General features: G+C 34.1%; 1 protein-coding gene and 1 pseudogene across 1 annotated transcript; both read left to right on the forward strand.

Annotated features, from left to right (window-relative positions):
- The first annotated feature begins 640 nt into the window (after positions 1-640).
- Positions 641-7,781, forward strand: LOC138331574 (anti-sigma-I factor RsgI6-like; annotated as a pseudogene).
- Positions 7,782-8,724: 943 nt separating this feature from the next.
- LOC138331575 (uncharacterized) lies at positions 8,725-19,732 on the forward strand. Its single transcript, XM_069279274.1, is given in 14 exon segments — positions 8,725-9,498; positions 10,213-10,361; positions 11,299-11,366; positions 11,369-11,396; positions 11,695-11,851; positions 13,550-13,595; positions 13,793-13,951; positions 14,517-14,572; positions 15,177-15,314; positions 15,772-15,943; positions 16,184-16,291; positions 17,408-17,623; positions 18,894-19,095; positions 19,610-19,732. Coding segments are annotated over 14 exon segments (1,710 nt in total). The 5' UTR covers positions 8,725-9,322; the 3' UTR covers positions 19,645-19,732.
- Positions 19,733-21,631: the final 1,899 nt, after the last annotated feature.

The following is a 21,631-nucleotide window of genomic DNA, read 5'->3' on the forward strand; positions in this document are numbered from 1 at the left end:
ATTATCCATTCAGTGATAAAATAATGAGCAAGTTAGACACACGCACTGAACCATCAAATTCCCCATGCCATATTGTAGCATGCGAGTACATATTTGTATCAAGTGTTTCTATTTCCCTTAATATATTTACAATATACAGAAAATGTTGGCGTAAAATTGTCATTATCGTTAAAATACTTTTACATATACACGACTGAGGACTCCCTGCAAACTGTTAACTTCGAATCATACAAATTTGGTTTTGTTTTTGCCTGAAAAAGTAAGTTTTTAAGATACTTACATACACGTGTCTATCACAAAATCATTACAATGAAAAATACTTTTATATCTGCTAATATGCCAGGTAAAAGGATTAACTATTAGAATACGATGTTATCGGTTGATAATCATTTTGAAATACCCCATATTCAGTTCATATCATTTAACCGAATTAAAACTAAATACATTGTGATATCAACAGGCGGTATTTATCTACGGCCCGTGCTCGTACATGCATGTGTCGGAGCAGATGTTGGAGCATACTCAATTAAAAATTAAAATCGCATGCCGGAAGGAGATTTAATTTACAGTGGGAGAACCATCAATTATATTTGATATATAGTTTGGTTATTCTTGCATCGAAAAATGCCCGTTACTGATCTGTTTCTTCCCAATAGTACTCCATGCCATACGTAACAGAGTGGACCTATCTTAGAAAGGTCATTGGGTTGTCATTATATATAGATAAGGATCTAATACACAGCACCATCAAACACACTTGAAGGATATTATCAGTTGAGCTAGCGGTGTCACCATGTTGATCTTCCTTCTTGCAGTATCGCTGTTTGGGAGAGCTTTAGCGGCAACGGAGCTCCTTCATAATCATGACTTTGAGAATAATTTCGATGGACATGGCTGGTTCTGCAATGGCTGTCATCTGTCAAAGAGTTCTGACAGTTACCATGGTCACGGCAGTGCTAAAGTAACTCAAAGGTATGTTGCAGAGAACGAGTTTTCTTGGTGCGATGAAAATAATCACTAAAATTAGTTTGTGCTGAGTCAAGGTATAATATTGGTAATTGATTTAAAACAGTTTCCCCTTCAACAGGTACGAAATTTCAAATTCAAGTTCGGATTGAATTGTGATTCCATATTTCTGACAATTCTTGCTGCAACACTCATTCCTTAACTACGGTGGCTGATTTGTGCTATTTCGTCTTTTCGCCCTGAAAAAATGAAATTAACAAACTGCAATTTTCGTCATTTTGCCCCGAAAAGACGAAAATTAATAAACCTTAAATTCCGTCTTTTTGTCTTTTCGCCTCGAAAAAACGAAAATTAAGGTTTGTTAATTTTCGTATTTTCGTAAAATGGCACAAATCAGCCACCGTACTTAGCTACTTAATATCGTTAGCTATTTGCTATTATAGTTAATGATCTGGACCAGATTCATTGACACAATGTTATGTTTATGTTTTCAAATCATGTATAAAACTAACGTAAAGAGATCGTATTTGGCACATACAAGTTTTATTTCTGCCTTCGTCAATTTCCTCAACTACTCAGCTTGAATGTGTTACAGATCACATAACTGGGCAGGTCTGTCGCAGACGGTTAATGTCAAGGCCAACCATCGTTACGTGTTCAAAGCCTACATCAAACTTCTCAGTCACACATTGCCATACCATAACGTGGAGCTGATGATCCATACAACCTCTACCACCAGTACGTAAACATGTTTGGTCTGATCTGATATACTGTCAGCTTATTTATTTTCGCGACGACTTATTTTCGCGACGACTTATTTTCGCCTTTTTATGCATTACAAACTTTTCACGGTAATATAATTTCGCGATTTACTGTAAAAAAAACAACCTCTAGTTTACCAGTATTTAAATCGCTGCAGTTTATTTTCATGGATTTTTATCGTCCGCTAAATAATTTGGTTCACATCTAATGAACTGAAGTGGTCCAAAAACTGAATATATATTATGAAATATACTGCGTCTGGGGAGTAAGAGCGTATTCTGGGAGACTGAGGTACTTCGTGTTGCATCTACTTGTGATATTAACTCCAGCTCATTTTATACCGAAGTTATCCCTCTGCCACCATGAATCGGTATTGCTGTTTTATCCTTTTACAAGCTTAAACGACACGACTCGTGCTAACAAACCATGTTAAATATGTTCTCGGAGAAAAGTAATTGCAAAACCAATATTTTTCAGGCGATCATGGTAGATTCCTAACATGTGGAGAGAGTCCTTATGTGCAACAAACTTCACAGTGGGTGGAGATCGGATTCGACCAACTCATCCCTGATGGTAAAGTCATTAATTAATTTTTTTTCTCAGCTACGTATTGCATCCTTGAGTAAGTTTTTGTTTAACTTATAAAATTACATTTTGACTTCTTTTCCAAAACAACTGAAGTTAATTCAATTTTATCATATGTATAATTTGATATCAGTGAACGCAGTTTTTTCAACTATTCTAATTTGATAAACATAAATGATTAATCGAAAAATAGAGATTTAGTGGAAAAAGCATTACAAATCTACAATTGGCACACTTAAAAATGATTGCTTACTCCTTCATATGTTATATCTTATGTTGTTTGTAGGTATGGATAAGGCTACTATTTATATACAAATTCACGAGCCCGGTGTGAACTACCTAGTTGACGGAGCCAGTTTCCAAGAACTTGTTCCGGATAATAACTGGAAATCGGAGGCTCAAACAAGGATCGAGCAGATCCGGAAAAATGATGTACATATTAGGTAGGTGTACCAGTAGTAAATAGCCTTTAGTCTAAATATTGTTTTAAAAAGAACAGAGAACAGTGATGATGGATGAGATTGAAGAAAAAGATCATCTATTTGAAAGGATTGCGATGTGAAAAAAATGAAATAGTTATACTGCAAATAAAATTTCTTTCGGAGTTACTGAATTTCGCGATATCTAATGGAAATGTATTCGCAAAATAAATCTGCGGAAGTTAGAAGGATATTCTAATCAATATAAATAATAAGGTCGCAGCCCTTCGTGCCTAAAGAGCACTAAGTGCGAAGCACTTTTAAGGTAACACGTACATGAAAATATAAGAAAAAGCCCAATCTTCAAAATTCAGTCCTACACACTGAGAGCTTCAAATTGCGACCACCATTTTTTTTATACCTATGGGAATCACCATGGATATGATGCTTTGCAGTAAGCTCATTATATACATCTGTAATCGAGCGGTTCAAACGCTCTTATGATCTGACAAACGTGATCTTCATCAGGCAGAAGCTCAGTGCTATCGCTCTTTATTTGTAAGCGTTGAAGTTACATTGTATTTAGACCACCTTCCAACATAATCAGCCGACCAAAAACAGAATATCTGTTACAGAAATAAAAATTCTTCCTCCTCCAACTGGGGTTTCTTTCTCAAATATGGGCTTGGGGACAAGGAAAGAGTGTGGCTATATAAATAAAAGATAAACAGAAAATTCGGCTCCGTTATTTCCATAAACTGTGCTTTTGATCATTGCATAATTAATGATTACTGAAACATCTGGCTGCGCCCTTTAAGGCCTTGCCTTCAGTCATTTTATAGATTTAGATTGGAAATAATGAAGTTAACTTATAATGCTTTATCTGTCGAAGTAAAAGATAAAAAGTTAGATAAAGTGGACGAATTGCGCTAAATTTTCTCATAGCAATATTAAACAACTAAACATATCCGCTTAAAATATCGATCTATAACATAGATGTTATTTCTTATATAATATTGATTACCTTTTTCTTTCATTTACAGAGTGTCTAATCCAGGAGATGTAAATGTTCATGGTGTAACAGTCGAGGTACTTAGTGCTGATGTCATTAAAAATGAAAACTTATTTTCATAAAATTGGAGAATTAAATATGTTTATATTGATTGTATATTTATGTTATTTAAATAATGTATATTATCATCTCTTTTCGTTTGTAATTATGTGCTTTGATCTGCTATGATCACAATGCTTACTCCATATGTAAGGGATGAAGGAAATAATTATTCGTGATATTGCAGAAAATGCGTCCTACAATTGTGTGTATCTATGGTTAACAAATAGTCTGTGCGAGTTACACCTGAGAGCGAGGATAGTGAACGTTCATATTCATTAAAGTTTATCCATAACAACCTCGTTTTTTCGTTAGCTTCATCAAAAGTCAAGTGCCTTTGCTTTTGGAACTTCCGTCCGGTTTGATCTTGTCACAAGCTCGTCAGCTACTGGCTATCAGAAGTACCTATACGACACGTTTGAGTGGGCAACTGTTGCTAATGCATTTAAATGGAGGCTAATGGAATGGACACAGGTACATGTACTTTACTTTATGTATTAAAATAATAATTACAAGGGAAATCATTAAAATGAATAAGGATGATTTAAATACCGAAACCATTAGCAATTATCTTCAGTTGTTTGTAGAATATAGCTCACTGCTATTCCGGATTTGCATATTACAGTTATCTGCCTTTGCGGGTAGGTATTGATTGTGACGTCATGTGTATACGAGCATAACGTCATACGTTTTACAGAAAACGACGTGAAATGTGTTCACAAAATAATGACGTAACAATCGATACCTGCCCGCAAGGGAGCTAACTCTGTAATATGGAAAGACGGAATTATGACTTTATCTAGCAAAAGATAACATTTTGTCGAACCCAGGGGAAAATATTTATGATTTATACCTGTGGAACAAACTAATCAATGATACAAATCATCTAATATAATATCTAATATCGTTTCTGTATACAAAAACTTTTTTGTGTTACAGGGTCATCCAAACTTTGACCATGGTATGGGGGCACTGACAGAATTGCTAGCACGAAAGTAAGCACATTGTCTATGTAACGTTTGATACAGTTTATAGTTGATCACCTTGAACATAGGCTAACTTTACTAGTTATAAGTTAAATAGACGATTTTTCATCGCAGTTTCTTGTTTCTATTTTCTTGGTAATCTATATAAACGATTTCTCAGTGGAATTTATTGTTTCTATTTTCATTAAATCATATCGTTTTATCACAATATGTCGAATTATACTGTAACGTATATTTACGTGACGTCATTACATGATGTTATTGGTTGTCAGTATGACGGTACGTGGACACAACCTATACTGGGGCGTTAATGGTCACTATCCAGCCTGGCTTGACCAGCTCTCCGAACAACAAGTATTACAGGCCATGCATACTCATCTTAATGACATGGTGTCTCATACCAGAGGAAAGTGAGTTAGTGTTTTATGTACATGTGGACTGCTAATCGTGTAAACATCAGTGTTTGTTTCTGTAGTGTGAGAAGGGAAAATATAAGGTAAATTTGATTTAGATACATTGTTTATCCAATTATACGAATTTTGCTTGTGGAAGAGTGATTTTTGTTACCCAACCGACCCTAATTTTTTACTCCCGACCCTTATTTTTTCCCAACTTTTCAACGAAAAAAAAATAAAAAAAATAAAAAAAATAAAAGCGGGATTTTGAAATCAAACTCCGGTTCCGGCCATTATTTTATAGTGAAAGACACTAAAGAAAAAAAAATAAAAAAAAATCCCGACCTACCGACCCTATTTTTTTGCCAATGTAACCCTAAATAGATATTTTTTGGGCTTCAATTTATTGTGGTACATAGCTGTAATCGGTTCTAGACTGATACGTTCTTACTCTGGCCTGCGGAATTAAAAAAACACCACTGTTTAATTGTATTAATGAAAAAGTAAGTTGCATATATGTTTTGACTAGGTAATTTGGTACAATACAATAAATTTGATATAATAATATTTGTTACAAATAACATTAGCTGTTGTGAGGTATTATCGAGACAAACAAAAGTATATATGTTTTGTTAACAACACAAAGATTATATTAAAATGTGGAAAATCAAATGATATAAGTTTGTATATATATCACAGAAATTAAAGGGTAAAAACAAAGACGTTAGTTAAACATGAACACTCGTATTTGTACAAACACAAACTGGTGCTGTAGCTCGTGAGTTAAAGGCCCGGATATGGCACGAGTCATAAAATTGTCATTGTGTTTCTGAGATATTATACTATATATAACCACTAAAGCACAATGCATGATATACACTATGATCCGAAGGTTTAGGTCTGAATATCCTGTCAAAAGCCAATACCCCTTTTTGGCTTACAAAAAACAATTAGTATACTTTTAAAAATATTATTTGAGCGTTCATGCTTTTTTCGGTGATACTCATACACATGTTGGAAGGAGTAAATAGATAAAAGACTACCAACATATCTTTATGCGATTTGAATTTGGTATTTTTGTTTCTTTTATAATCAGGTTTGCACATTGGGATGTCAACAATGAAAATCTTCATGGTGATGTGTTTGAGAAGAAAACCGGTCACCCGAACATTACCATGGAGATGTTCCAGTGGCTACATAGTGCTGAACCAGGCGTTAAGCTGTTTCTGAATGATTACCAGGCTCTTAACTTGGGTCGCTATACCACTGTAAGTAGAGCCAAACCTCGGTACCTCGAAGTGACTTTGTAACCCTTCAAGTTATCGAATCATTCGTGTTAAACTAGATTAAAGATCTGGGAAATTGTTGTCATGACCTATACAATATTCGAATTTAACAGTTTATTTAACTAATAAAAAAGTTCGATTTTTACGATTTTAACGATGTTAAATTTAAGTAGATGAATTTGAATGGGACACAAACTGTCATCAATTTATTACAAACACCGTCATTATTTATCAAATGCCCTGACAATTATGTATAATCTATGTGTAATGTATTTTATAAGTTATATATTGTAAGCGTACTGATTTTGGCGGAATCAAGCGCAAAGATAAATCCGCAGCAAATAATTCCTGTTTAGCTTCATGGACAATGCAAATCAACCGCTCTTTGTTTCTTTGTGTTGTGATAGAATGGTTTTACATGGAATTTGTTTGACAGTCTTTGAAGGAACAAGGCCGAATATTCCGTGATTCCGGAATTCCAATCTACGGAATCGGGGAACAGAGTCACTTTAATTACGGCCATCATGACGACATGACTACGATTAAGGTATTGCTAGTTCCGTGTTTCCACCACAATGCTTGGTTTCACTTACACCTCGTTAGTTTCTTGTCCTCATGTGTGGCAGTTGCCTGTGTGGCGGTGGTTTTTTTTCAGGTACTTCGGTTTTCATTCACCATTAAACCTGGTACGTCCAAACAAACAAACAAGTATCATATAACAAATCCTATGATTAGCCTACATGTACCATCATCGCCGACTAGTTCTAGTCTTACATGTAGATGGATAATAAATATAAAAGCGCGTTCTTAACTGTACAGTAAAACTGATCTAAACCAGATTCCATCGGAAATAGCAATTTTAGACTGGTACAAAAGCTCCTGTTTATAAAGTTAGAATTGTTGTCATTAAGAAGGAATACTTTTCATAAATAAGCCAGAAGATGCAAGACTCAAGATTAAACAAAGACCGGTTTTGACTGGACAGGTTACACTATAGATTATACTGCCTATACTATACCAGTTCATTGCACAAATGCCTGTATTATATTCCATCTCAGCAGTACCGTCTGGACAAGTCGGCTGAGGCTAACCTCCCCCTCTGGATTACTGAGATGTCTATAGGGGACTCGAACGCCGACAGAAAAGCTGATGCATTTGAGGACTTCCTGACGCTGTACTTCAGTCACCCTGCCGTGGAAGGGGTCATCATCTGGGGTTTCTGTCAAGATGCAATGCAATGTAAACAATGTGCCATCACGGTTGGACCTGATTGCCACGTGGGTGTTTTCCATTTTCTTTCCAGCTCCTAATGATAACTTTTTTTTCGAAAGTGATTTACTTTCGTAAATATTGCGATTAAACCGTCTCTTTTTTTAAATTCACTATAGTTTTTACAGAGAATGCAAGAACGTGTTTACAGTTATGAGTTTATTTGTAAAACGTTTTCTTTTTTTTGTGATTGTTTTTGACACAGCCAAACGCTGCTGGTGAGAGAGTAAGTCAGCTGCTTCGTCAAACATGGCGGACAAACGTATCCCAGTCATTAGCCAATCACAACGTTCGGGCTTTCAAGGGAGACTACTCGATGACTATTAAACAAAACGGACATGTTTTAGAGACGAAAACCTTCACTGTTGGTGACTCTGCGAAAACATTGACCGTCACAGTCAGTGGATCTGGTAAGTCATATTGCAAATGTGTAGTTGGTTATACACTTGCGAGGTGTGTAAATCCATTGCTCATTAACACATACATTGTATACTTCTAAAATGAAAATTCTCAACTTACGAATGTTTAATGAAGAGAAAGATTTGCTGTCACTTAGTTATGAAGAAATATTAAATTTAGGAAATCCTTGTAGGAGGATTACTGCATTTAAAAACGTAGGAGGATAACTGCATTTAAAAACGATTTGGAATGGGACGGTGTCATGAAACAAAATGGGGATCATGTGTTCTTCCGCAACAACGAAGTACGACTTTTATATAAAGCGGCATAATTGTTATCATATTACGTGATCACAATTCACAAATTGAATAAATAAATGAGAAAAAAAAAATTAAAACTGAAACAAAACAAACAAAAAACACTGAGAACCGCATACAAATGCTTAGTTTTCGACGAGTAAAGATGCATTTTTTCTTTTAATTTCAGGTAGTACAGTTCATACAAAGACAAACATTAACTAGATTACCTTCACCTAATTAACGCATATTTGTAATGTAACAATATTTCCTGGAATTAAAGTTAACGATTTTGGTGTGGAATATTGCGTTTTTGCATTTGTTTACAAAGGTAGGAAATGATTATAGAATGTTTATACTGGCTGGTGAAAGAAATTAGTTTTATATTATCAAAGTAGTTCAAATGTTTTGTGGTCTTTTGGGGAAAATAGAGTCTTGAGTAGAAAGATTTCTTATTCAATTATAAATTTCGAGCTATCGTAAATATTGATCGAGACAAAACGAATACCAAATAGTCTGTCAGTGTAGAAATATGTTTTTTGAGAATGATAATTGAACGAAAATACGCAGGAAGTCATCTTTAAATGTAGAATTATGTTTATGTTAATATGCACAAATAAATACTGATTCAAGGCTATCTTTATCTATTTTTAGAATTTCACATATCTGTACTATCACCAAATAAGTCAATATATAGGATAGTATATGTTCTATAAATATCCTAAACTTAAGACCGAGTTCTTGACACCAACTTTGAACTTTGTTTGGTCTACTGATAAGCATTGTGTAACATAGTTTGGTTACATGATTGTTCCACTTGCAGCACATTTACATGCTGAATTAGTGAAATGAAGCTTGTTTCAATTTTCCTATGCATTTGCGTAGGACAAGCTATTTCGGAATTGTTTCAGAATGGCGATTTTGAAAGTAGCCAATTTACTGGTAACTGGCAATGCAGTTCTTGTCACTTGACTTTGACAACTGACCACGTGAGTGGACATCACGGAGGACAGATAACACAGCGGTAGGTCATGTTTATTTTTAACTTTTGAAAAAAAAGTTAAAATAAGACAAATGGAAAGTGATAATATTTATTAATGGTAAACATTGGTACCATGGACGTTACTAGTTCAATTTTAAGATGCTCCACTGCTGTCAAATGATACTATTTCTCTATTAAAAACAGGAACAGACGAACAAGTAATTTCTTTAGTTACACTATGTCCTATATGGAATGAAGTACTAATTGCGCATGCACATAAAGCAAAACAAGTTATTTTACATTAGTTTTTGTGTGGGTTATCGTTTTGCTCTGATAGCGGCTGAGCATCTTAAAACATAACGTTACGGTACTGTCAAGCAATCAGGCTTCGCGTGCTAGTTATTTTTGAGTTTTTTTTATACTCGCCAAGAATTCGCCACCCAGGTAGCACGGATCGGCTACAAAATAGTTCTGAGTGGGAGTGTAGAACAACGCTTTAGAATAAGCCAGTTATTGAATATTTATTAATTTTTCTTTGTTTTCACACAAAATCTGGCATTCTGAATCGTACGTGTAAATGTAATTCATTTTATCAAGTAGTCTGGAAAATTAATTAAGTATTGATGTATTTATGTTTTTATTTCATCGGGTTATAAAAGACATCTTTTTGTGAGAATAAGCTACGCGTTTTCAAAGCAAAATTTTCTCGATGAAGCTAAAAAAGTGAAATCAATGCTTAAATCATTTTTCAATTAGCTCGGCAACATGGGCAGGTCTTCGATACGACGTCCATGTATCTACTGGGAAGACTTATGTGATAAAAGGATACATAAAACTGATGAGCAAAGCACCAGAAGTAATGTACCACAGAGTGCAAGTAATGATTTCTGGGAGGGACTCCAACGGTAGGAACCTCTTATATTTTCGCTCATATTCTCATATGATATCTAAATGAACAGCATTAAGACAAAAAGTTGGAACTTCTTATACTTGGTCTCATATACCCTCAGTATTATATTTAACATGAAATGTATAAGGACAAACAGTAAGAACTTCTCACACTTGCTCTCATATCCTCAGTATTACATTTAAAACTTGTGTATTTATAATAAGACCATTATCTTAGTTTCATAAAAAACAGTTAAAATCGTAATCTATGTACAGTAAAACACTTCGTTATAAGCATAGTTGGTTTTTCGGTATTTGCATATTACATAATTATCTGCCCTTGCTGGTAGCTATTGATTGTTACGCCATGTGTTTACGAGTGTCACGTCAAACTTTTCGGAGAAAACGACGTGAATTGCGCTCACAAAATAATGATGTAAGAATCAATACCTAACCGCAAGGGAGCTTACTCTGTAACATGCAAAGAAGGAATATACATATTACACATATCTTATAGGAATCTTGACAGGAAATGAAAATTTCTACGTTATAACCATTAATGACTTTGTTGTAAACGTGTCCGTTATAAACGTATATTAATGTATGTGAGTTATTAAATTGATATCTTGGGAATTCAATTCACAATATGATGGTTTGTTAAAACTGTTAGCAAATTAACAATTAAGTTTCTGAAGTCATTTATGTTATGTTGAATTGATTTTCAAATCTGATTAATTTTTGCGTTTTGCAAGCGATAGCACACCGCCAAAATTAATCGCAGTGAAATTGTTTTGATCGTAGGTAAAGCTAAATAAAATTACACTTTAAGATCGTAAAATAAAAAGTAATCGTAAAAATGTCGTTAGGCATTAAAACGCGGAAATAATTCGCCACTAAAACAGATTAATTTACAGTATTAGGAGACTATCATATTCTATTATTTTCATCTATCAGGCCACACCCAATATATAACGGTTGGTGAGGACAGACATGTACAGAAGGAGTTTGGTTGGACGGAAATCGCGGCGGCGACATCGTGTTATCATCAGGTAGTGGTTACTAAGAAGCACGAGTGATATGTTAATGCATCGTCTTTTATATAATGTATTGTAAAATATGTACCAAAAATAAAAATCAAAATTTATTATGAAATAATATTTTTGAAAATCCGGTTTTTGAAAATTTGTTACATATCAAAACCCATGGCCCCATTGTGATATCTTAATGAGGAAGGAATCATCCTAAAAAATAAAATGAAAAATCAATGACAAAAAATCCTCTTCAATTATAATTATATTTACATGAAAACTATATCACTGCATACATATACCAGATTCATTTTCTTCTTAGGGCTGACTAGCGTCACGGTATATATTCAAGTCGACAATAAAGATGTAAACTACATGGTGGATTCTATGAGCATGAAGGAACTCCAACACGATTCCCAATGGAAATCCAAAGCTAATGCTCGGATAGAGGCGAACAGGAAATCGAACATCAATATAAAGTAAGTCTGATAACAATAGGGTTTATATTCAAGATATATATACTGTATAGTTGGTTTTTTTGCTTTGCCCTCAGTGATATAGCACTATAACATTGGCAACAATTCCACTTTAAAGGAAACACAACTCGAATCCAACAAACAAATAAACAAACATGTGCTATGAGCAGGGAATCAATTTTGCTACATAGTATATATGTTTGCGGTTAACTTATTTACGTGAACTTAAGAGTCCAGGAGTAAAAATGAAATAATGCCAACTGAGATATCAGAAAAAAACCTTTACAGTAAACAATAAAAGGTGCATATAGCACTCATTGTCTATTTTAGTTATCTTAATAACAATGTTTTTAGTAGAATTACCGTCTTTGCATATTACAGAGTTGATTCCCTTGAGGGTAGTTTTCCAGTTTTACGTCATTATATAATGGGCGCAATTCACGTAGTTTTCTCCGAAAGAATGATGTTACAATGACTGATGACGTCACAATTATTATCTACCCGCAAGGGCAGATAACTGTGTAATTTGCAAAGATAGAATACTTAATTGCTTAAATCTTAAGTAAAATCACATAACACAAAGAACTATATCTGTCAATAACAACATTGATATTAGCATGGTTGAAATCTTGGTACTTACTATTCAATAATCGTATTATATATGTTGGGCGTTAATATCGTACCTGCTGCCCCTATTGCATGATCGTAAAAGGCGACTAAATTTAGGTTCTTATCTTTTCTCTTTTTCCCAACTGCCTTGTTTCTTAATGCCTCCCTTGGCACCGCCTCACTTTGGCCTGGAGTTGAGCGTTCGCCTCTGTGAGGAAGGCTCAGGGTTCTGTCCCCTGGCAGAGACACACCAAAATCTATAAAAGTGGTAGTTTCTGCTCCAGCTTGGCGCTCAACATACTGGGACGACTTGTCCGCCCGTTGTCAGTATAAGGTGACCGGGGTGTTGCTTGGTGTCTTCGGCGGCATGCTTCAGTGATATAGCACTATAAAAAGGGCAACAGTTCCACTATGAAAGCAGATACAACACGAATATACCGCAATCTCCCAAAACACGCACCTCGAACAAACCAACAAAAAGATTATATATGTACAATTAATCTGATGTTTTACTGATTCGTAAACGTGGACATTTTCGCGAGTGCTTAAAGGCACACTAACTTTCCGTAACGGCTTTAAAAGGGGAATGTAAAACAAGATCGACTATTTTGTAGAGTTGCAAAAGTTATTGACCTACCGTGAATGCTACACTCATCACCATCTTTTGAATAATTTAATTAAAATAAATAAAATGTTAATTGTCTTATATATTTCGCCATCGTCCTAAATGTCGCGCAGTAGTTAGATATCAATGCGCCAGATGACAAAACAACGAAATCAATCTCTACTCTGATCATATATTACGCAGGAAATCTTGTATATGTTTGGTGTTGTTACATCATCTTAGGTCATCGATATGTTTTTTTTCTTATGTTGTTAATGTCATTAAGAAACTTTTGAATTTTGCTTCGGAAAGGTAGTGTGCCTTTAATTTCGCGAATCGCATGCATAAGCTTTTCGCATTGTTGTTGTTTTTGTTCATACATGTACAAAATACTACGCGCGGGGGGAAATGTTGCGATCAAGTGACCAAGTTGTACTTTGAAGGGTGTTTGACTTCATTTTCAAACTTTGTAATTGTTCATCTTTCAGAATTACAAATGGACACGGTATAGACACATCAAATCTACAAATAGAGGTAAAATATACAAATCCAGTAAAACCTCAGAGGAAAGCATTACAGAAGTTATGGAAAGATTATTAACTTTAGATTTATTTTCTAACTTCTTATATGCTTTGCTTTGTATATTTTTTATACTTTAAGAATTTCGTAAAATTCAAGAAATTTTGCTTTTCTAAAACTTGATCTTGTGTTCTTACATGAATTTTGTACAGTTGAACCAAACAAAGAATGCATTTGCATTTGGAACAGCGGTGAATGCTGACGCCATCCACGACCCAGCTCAGACCGGTTACCAGGACTTCTTTTATAATAACTTCGAATGGGCTGTGCTAGAAAATGCACTCAAATGGCGACTGATGGAATGGACACAAGTAATGTATTAAGATATTTATGATAAATATTAAGGTTATTTGTAGATAAAAACTGACAAATTTAACATACTATGTAAAATAAAAAAAGAATATGTTTCAAATAACGGCGTCTCCTATAAAGTCGGTCATTATTAACAAGGAAGTGATGGCCATTTTTGTTAAGGGTTACCTAGATACCAGTACCTGAACCGGTACTTATGAAAGGGCGTGCTCCCTGTTAAGCCGATTTTCATTTTATTGCATTTGGTTTTTCTTTTCTTATTTTCTCCCTTCATTCTCAGTTACATATTTCTTTCAACTTCAATTGTCAGCTTCAGTGATTTTTAAATCATAAATGCACTAATTATATTGTGCCAGGATTACATATAACCATTTTGAAAAAATAAACTTGATGAATTCCCACAAGTAATGCACATGTAACTTAACTTAACGTAAAATAACATTAGTTGTAAATACATTGTAAATGGAAGTATAAATCATGAAACAACTTTGATGACTAATAAGTGCAATTGCCACAGACATATATATGATAGTTGAAAAATTGAATTGTTTTTGTTTATTACAGGGCCATCCAAACTTTGATAGAGCCTTGGGAGCAATTAACGCCATGCATGACCGGGGGTAAGTATTATAAAATTGTGGACAGGTTAATCATAATAATTAGTAAATACGGCATTTCGAAATTAAATGAATCACTAAATTGTGCATGTACAGTCAACCTGTCTATGAAGACCATCAAAGGAACAAAGGAAATGTGGTCTCCATAGCGGAAGTACACAGGTCAATTTGTATAGAAATTGGTCATCTCGGACCTACAAATGATCTTATTAAGCAGTTGTCTTGATCTTTAAGCAGTTGCTATTGTACAGATGTGCAAAAAGAAATGAAAAGAAATAGGATCTATATAAGCAGGTGGCCTAAATACACAGGACATATTTTGTTAATATTAATTAATTGAGATTTCATTAATCAGATGGTCTTTGTACAGAGGTGGTCGTTAAGGCAGGTATGACTGTAAATTATTTAATATATTTACGAATGGTTTCCTCTTTATGCAGAAACTTATCATGTCTTTCGTTTATTTATTCAGCATTAAAATAAGAGGACACAGCATGAACAGAGGTGGTCTCTAAGGCAGACACGACTGTAAATCATTAAATAAATTTACAATTTTTTCCCCTTTAACGCATCATACAAACCTATTCTGCTTTTAATTGATTTCCAGCATCAAAATCAGAGGACACAACATGTACTGGGCAGCAGATCAGAGCGTTCCTAAGTGGTTAGCGCCAATGACACAACAGCAGCTTCTACAGGCAATGCATACACATTTGAATGATATGATATCTCATACTAGAGGAAAGTAAGTCAACAATAAGTTAAACAAGATAATTACATTATTTTACATAGTCAGTTTGCAAAGCGCTTTGTTTGTTTCCTTCTGTTTCTCTCATTTTGGTTTTGTTTCTTTTTTTCTTGTTTCTGTTTTCTTCTAATGCATTTCAAAACCAAATGAATATATTCAGCATCACAGAAACATTTCCTTTAAGGAAGCATGTCATATATATATATAGGATTTCAATCCATAATACCTAGTAAAATATGAATTTAGTTACAAACGTATCGTTCATTCGCAATTATAGTGTGCTCATTCGCATGACACTTGTATTTATTCGCATATTTTTTTTGCTTTTTCGTATCTAATTTGGCACCAAAAAGCTTCCATAACCAACCCGGTAGACGAAAACATGAAATCCTTTATAATACCGTCATATTTTATTCGATTTTATTATATATATACTTTACTATTTTCGTTACAGGCTGGAACACTGGGATGTAAACAATGAAGACATACACGGTAACTACTTTGCACGTCATCTCAACAACCCAAATATTACCATGGATATGTTTGATTGGATGCACCAGGCCGAACCAGCGCTTAAACTCTTCCTGAACGACTTTAATGTTGTCAGCAGCCATTATTCAACTACGGTTTGTTGATTGCATTTTTGTCGTGTTTATGTGTTTTGTATGATGGACGTGATTCTTTCTCTCATTTTGTGTGCTTGTGTTGTGTGTTTGATGGTGGATGGTTGGGGTTTATTATTTTCTACATTGCTATAAACATCATTTATTGAAACGGCAATGATTTTGTAGTGAAGGGACAAAATATCGAGTCTTTTAACATGATTTTCGCATCAGAAAGTTATTAAGAATGTTTAACATTTCCAGGCCTATAAAGAACATGTCCGACGTTTTAAAGAATCTAAGACCCCGATATACGGTGCAGGGATTCAAAGTCACTTTACTGGTTCCAACCACGACATGACAACAGTTGAGGTAAGCTAGAATATTGTAATACATTGTTACAATTAAGCAGCTCAATAGATTATTAGAGAACATCTTGACAATACAAGTTTTGGGAAAGGGGAACAATCAATCAGTAGTCGATTTCATTCGTAATTAGCACAATATCACACTCTACACAACCATTTCGTATTAAGTCCCAAATAATATCATCTTGGTACTCAAGGGGTACCTACCACTGATGTTATATCTACCCCTGGAATATCTGATAATAAAACTTATTAAACAGGTCCAGAGGAAAAAGGATCTGACCAAATACAGAGACTTCCTTTAAAGGTTACAGAACGTGTGAGGCCTGAGTTCAAATCAATCGACCAAGGTGTACCGATATTCAATTCAAAGGTCCAAATTCAGTTGAAATAACAAATGTCATCTTTATTCTCTAGTTTTACTATGAGATAGTCCAGGGGCGGATGTAACGTAAGTGATAGTAATCCATTGACTATCGAGAAAACAATTATAAATGGCATGCTTTACGTCCTACTTTGACAAGTGCATGAAGGGCATTTGTCTGTAAAGACCATTTCTTGGTCCTTTAGGTGGTCTTGGCTGTACATTATTAGATAATGGCGTTCAAATGTGTTGCATATGTTATATATTTACATTTTGCCACAGCGACTCTAATTTCTCTAATGTTAATCGTGATCTGCATTATGGGTCAATAAATGCAGCCTAGACTTGGTGTAATAATATCTATATAAATGAATGTGAGTCTCGTTTACTGACACCATGTTATCTGCGCAGGAAAATTGACATTGTAGTTGATTGAACCAGTGGTTATGAAATTATAAAAATAGATCTTTTAAATGTGTGGATAAATGAAATGAAGCTGAAAAATTATTGAAAAACATTGAGATTTTGTTGCTTTTTCAATTTTTTATAGGGACTATTTTTTATCACATTGAACTTGGCTATTGAGGTTCAATGGCTGAACCGGGAATTCCAAATGTTCACCCGCATCTAAATTATGTTTTACTTTGAACTAGAAAGTGAAATAAAGGCGCTATTCGTTTTATCTGCCACCAAGATTGCATTTATATCTCCAATAAATGCAATCTAACAATCCTTTAATTGTTAAATATTTTCCAGTATCGGTTAAACAAAGTAGCTGAGGTAGGTCTGCCTCTTTGGATAACAGAACTAACTGTCGACGACAACAATGAAAACAATAAGGCAGATCAATTAGAGGACCTCCTGACCTTGTACTTCAGTCACCCACTTGTGGAAGGAGTGCTCCTCTGGGGGTACTCAGATCAACACGTGTACAGTCAGAGCATCGCATTGACACACGGTGCTAATAATACGGTAAGACGTTCAGAGTTACACATCTGAAAATCTGTGAGAGTTACTTCCCCTTTTGTCACTCAGTCAGGTCTTATAAATCACAAGTATTGGCTTCCCAAAAACCTAGATGGGCTACGCAAAAGGCATAACTTATTCACGGTAAAGAAAACGGAATTTAAGCAGTGATATGATCATATATATATTCAATTTTAATTTTCTTTGGATACCCTTTTCTTAATAAATGTATTCAGAAACATATATACATAGAGATTGGCAACTCCGCCAATTTTACAATCAGCAGATGAAACCTCTATATGGGCTTAGGGGTTTTTACATAATCTTTTAAATAGTTAAATACAGCAGAATAACTTTGAAAAGTTATATAAGTTCAGTAATTTTTAGATGGTTTGAGTACGATTTTGGGAAGAAAAAAATGATATTTTAACTTATATATTAATAAAACAAAATGCACTTCCTGTTTTGAATGTCTGATTTTCGAAAAACCAGGTAAAATTGCCTATTCTCATGCTTTCAAAAATCATGTTAAATAACATCAATTGGAAAAACTGGTCACATCAAACCATGATATATTCTTTAAACTTTGTATTGATGCAAAAATATCATGTTTAAAAGAATACACCTAAAAGTAGTTAGCCAAGGCAAAATGACTATAAACCGGAGGTCTCTCTGCCTGTCAACAAAGACAAAGAAGGAGTTTCCAATCTCTATGTATATATGTTTCTGGTGTATTGCATGACAAGCCTACATATGCTATAAAATAATGTTTAATTATAGATAAAAGTCAATAAAACATATTACATAACTTAATTGATACTATGAATAATTGTTATACACCAAAATCTCTACGGTTTGGTGACTACGATTTATCAGCATGCGTCAAAATCCGGATAGATTTCAGTTCTTTCCTTAAATCGTTTTTAATGTTACTTCAGCTGCCAATAGTTGTAACACACTGATCAAGCGTCTGATTCAAACGTTCTTGATAAATGATTAAACTGCACGTAATTGCAATATGGTGTGGTTAGCTTATGAAACTAACTACTACGCCTCAAACGGCGTAGCAATAATAGTGTTTTAGGATTAACCTTTGAGCAGTGACTCATCCATTTCATTCCTCGTCTTTTTTTCTCCGAGAAATGTAGAAACCACATTCTGGCTATTGTTACCCCGTCCAAAAACACCCCCAACCACACCACCAAAACTTAATTTAAAGAATACTAAAATAACAACAACAATAACAGAAAATACAACGTATAAATGTTATATACAGCCAAATGCTGCGGGTAGGAGATATCAGCAGCTCTATCGGAAATGGAGAACCCACGTGACCGGAAGTCTTCACAACCAGACTATCAGAGGATTCAAGGGAGAGTACACACTCCGGATCAAATCTCATGGCAAGACAATTGAGAGCCATACCTTTGCATTGACTGACGCCACAACTACCGTGTCTGTCAACCTGTCTGGGAGCGGTGAGTTATCTACCCTTAATTATACTATTACATTCTAAAAGTTATCTACATATAATAACCTATATCGGGGGAAAAAATTCATGTTTCTCTCACACCAAGGCAATAAATGTATAATATTGCATTCTAAAATAAGCGTTGAAGTCTGAACATATTAAGTAACAAATCATACAAATAATCATAAAATTTAATTCTCTATTTTCTATGCAATAAAATCGGTTGATAACAGAAGAACTTCGATATATCGAACTTTAATGAGACGAATTTCTTGATGTGTCAAACATAGTGTTCTATCCGAATTTTCTCTCGTATTAAGTACTTAACCATTACGAGTCGAAGTATACGTAGCTTATTTTCTCCTAAAACTTATAGCAAAACTTCAACTAATCACCCCAAATCTATCAACAACTAATCGTTTTGTTTCCTTCGTTTTATATTGAAATTGAAATATGCTGAAAATGTATATAACAATTTGCGTCTCGTTTATTTTACAAATGTTACTCTTGTAATTTTTCAGCGGCGCAGGCATATTCTTATACAGTCATAACGTAACAAAGGCGTGATTCATGATGGAGCAGTTTATGGACACTGCCATTATATACTGTATCAATTTATAGCTAATTAAATGTTATATTGTCATGATCATAATTAATGTCTTTGTTAAGTATTTATCGTTGTGATATTCAATTAAAAAAACTAAATAAACAAAAAAATAAGAAAAAAAAACCCATTTCAAGCAGATTTTTAAAAATCCGGTAATTCATGCTGTTTTGTTGACGAAATGACATTCACATTTGATTTAATTTCTGACGTATATAGTTATCGATGTTATACTGTTAACATTTTCATCTTTAAAACCATATAAAAACACAACATATATACACACACTTTCTGTAATTAACATATGTGAAGTTTACATCTATTTTTTTGTAAAATCCTTTGAATCAAAATGAAATGAATCATTTGTAGTGAAAAAATAAATATCAAATTCATAATTGGTGTTTATTACTATCCTGGTATGATTTCGACATGTTCTATTTTGAGCTTAAACAATTACATGAAGCAAATTTTCACACAACCATGGATCGAATTATAACATAAAATTATTGTTCTACATTCCTTATGAAAAAAAGCCGAAATATATATGAATTTTTAACTGATAACATTAAAATTTCTGATCGTTAGCTATATGATAAGGTCGAATGTGTGTGCTATACATGTAGCCAAACGGTGTGATGGACTATCGCAAGGTTCGTAAATGCAAAAAAAAAAAAAAAAAAAAAAATAATAAAAAAAAAATGGTTAATGTCTTTCTTGTGAAAGGAACAAATACATGTATTATCATGTATCTGTAAAGGTATATTACGCTATTGCAAGATCAACTGGGATAGTTGTAAACAAAAGTTAATTTACTCCACTGGCGCATATTTGGGGTCGACCTGCGACGTACCCCAAGCAATGTGTAATGTATACCATCGTATACAGTGATCACGGTAGTAGACACGTTACAGTGATAACACAGTGACTTCTATTACTTTCATTGGAACATGTTTATCGTCCAGGTAAATCGAAATTTTAGCGCACGTCCGGACTAAATAGCTTTTTTAGATTGTCCGCCTCTATTCAATATAAATACGGTTAAGCATTAAAGTTTAAATGATAGAATAACAGACAGTAGGAGTTATCTTTCTTTTTTCATACATTGGCATGGAAGATATCGTACACTCAAATCCAAAATAAAAAATATTAGAAGTAAAGTCGCGTATTTAGAAACATGATATATGTTTCGTACAGTGTAATGCAAAAATCCAAACCACATACATTTGTAAGGGACATATTTGATATGCTCCGATTTTCCACTATTCTCATTGGCTAGTATACTGTCACGTGATGGGCAATATTTAAGCATATTGACTCGGTGTTACCATTTAGAAACACCGAGTCAATATTATACAAATATAGCATTTTGATGAGGTCGATACATGGTTATATCGACCAAAGAAAAAATATTGACCGAGGACGTCGATATTTTTTCTGTGGTCGATATAACCATGTATTGACCGAAATCAAAATGCTATAATTTTTTTATTATTTTTCTGGGTTTTTAACATTTTGAAATGAGTGTGAAACTAAATGAGCATCGCATTTTAAATTCTGCTTCGTGATGACAGTTACAATCCTATGATTTTGTAACAAGTATAATTCAAAAACAACATATGAAAACAGTATCAATTGATGCACTTCAAGCTTTTATTACATGAACCCGGTGCATGCGTGTTTGTAAATTGCAAACATGTACATGTACTCCATTATACATGTAGCTCTATGTCTTAAGGACACAGTAAAATAAATGTATAGTTTGTTCTCCGTTGAAATAATACACTTCGACATCAAACATATATTAACAGATTCAGATTGACATTATGATACATTATCTTATGCTTAGTACTCCATTACTTAAAATGAAAATCCTATACATACAGTAGGATTAGCCCAGGCCTAATGTTGTACGTAGCCTAGGTGGAATTTTAAAAATAAA

Source organism: Argopecten irradians, chromosome 9 (genome assembly GCF_041381155.1).
Source record: "Argopecten irradians isolate NY chromosome 9, Ai_NY, whole genome shotgun sequence".
Lineage (NCBI taxonomy): Eukaryota > Metazoa > Mollusca > Bivalvia > Pectinida > Pectinidae > Argopecten > Argopecten irradians.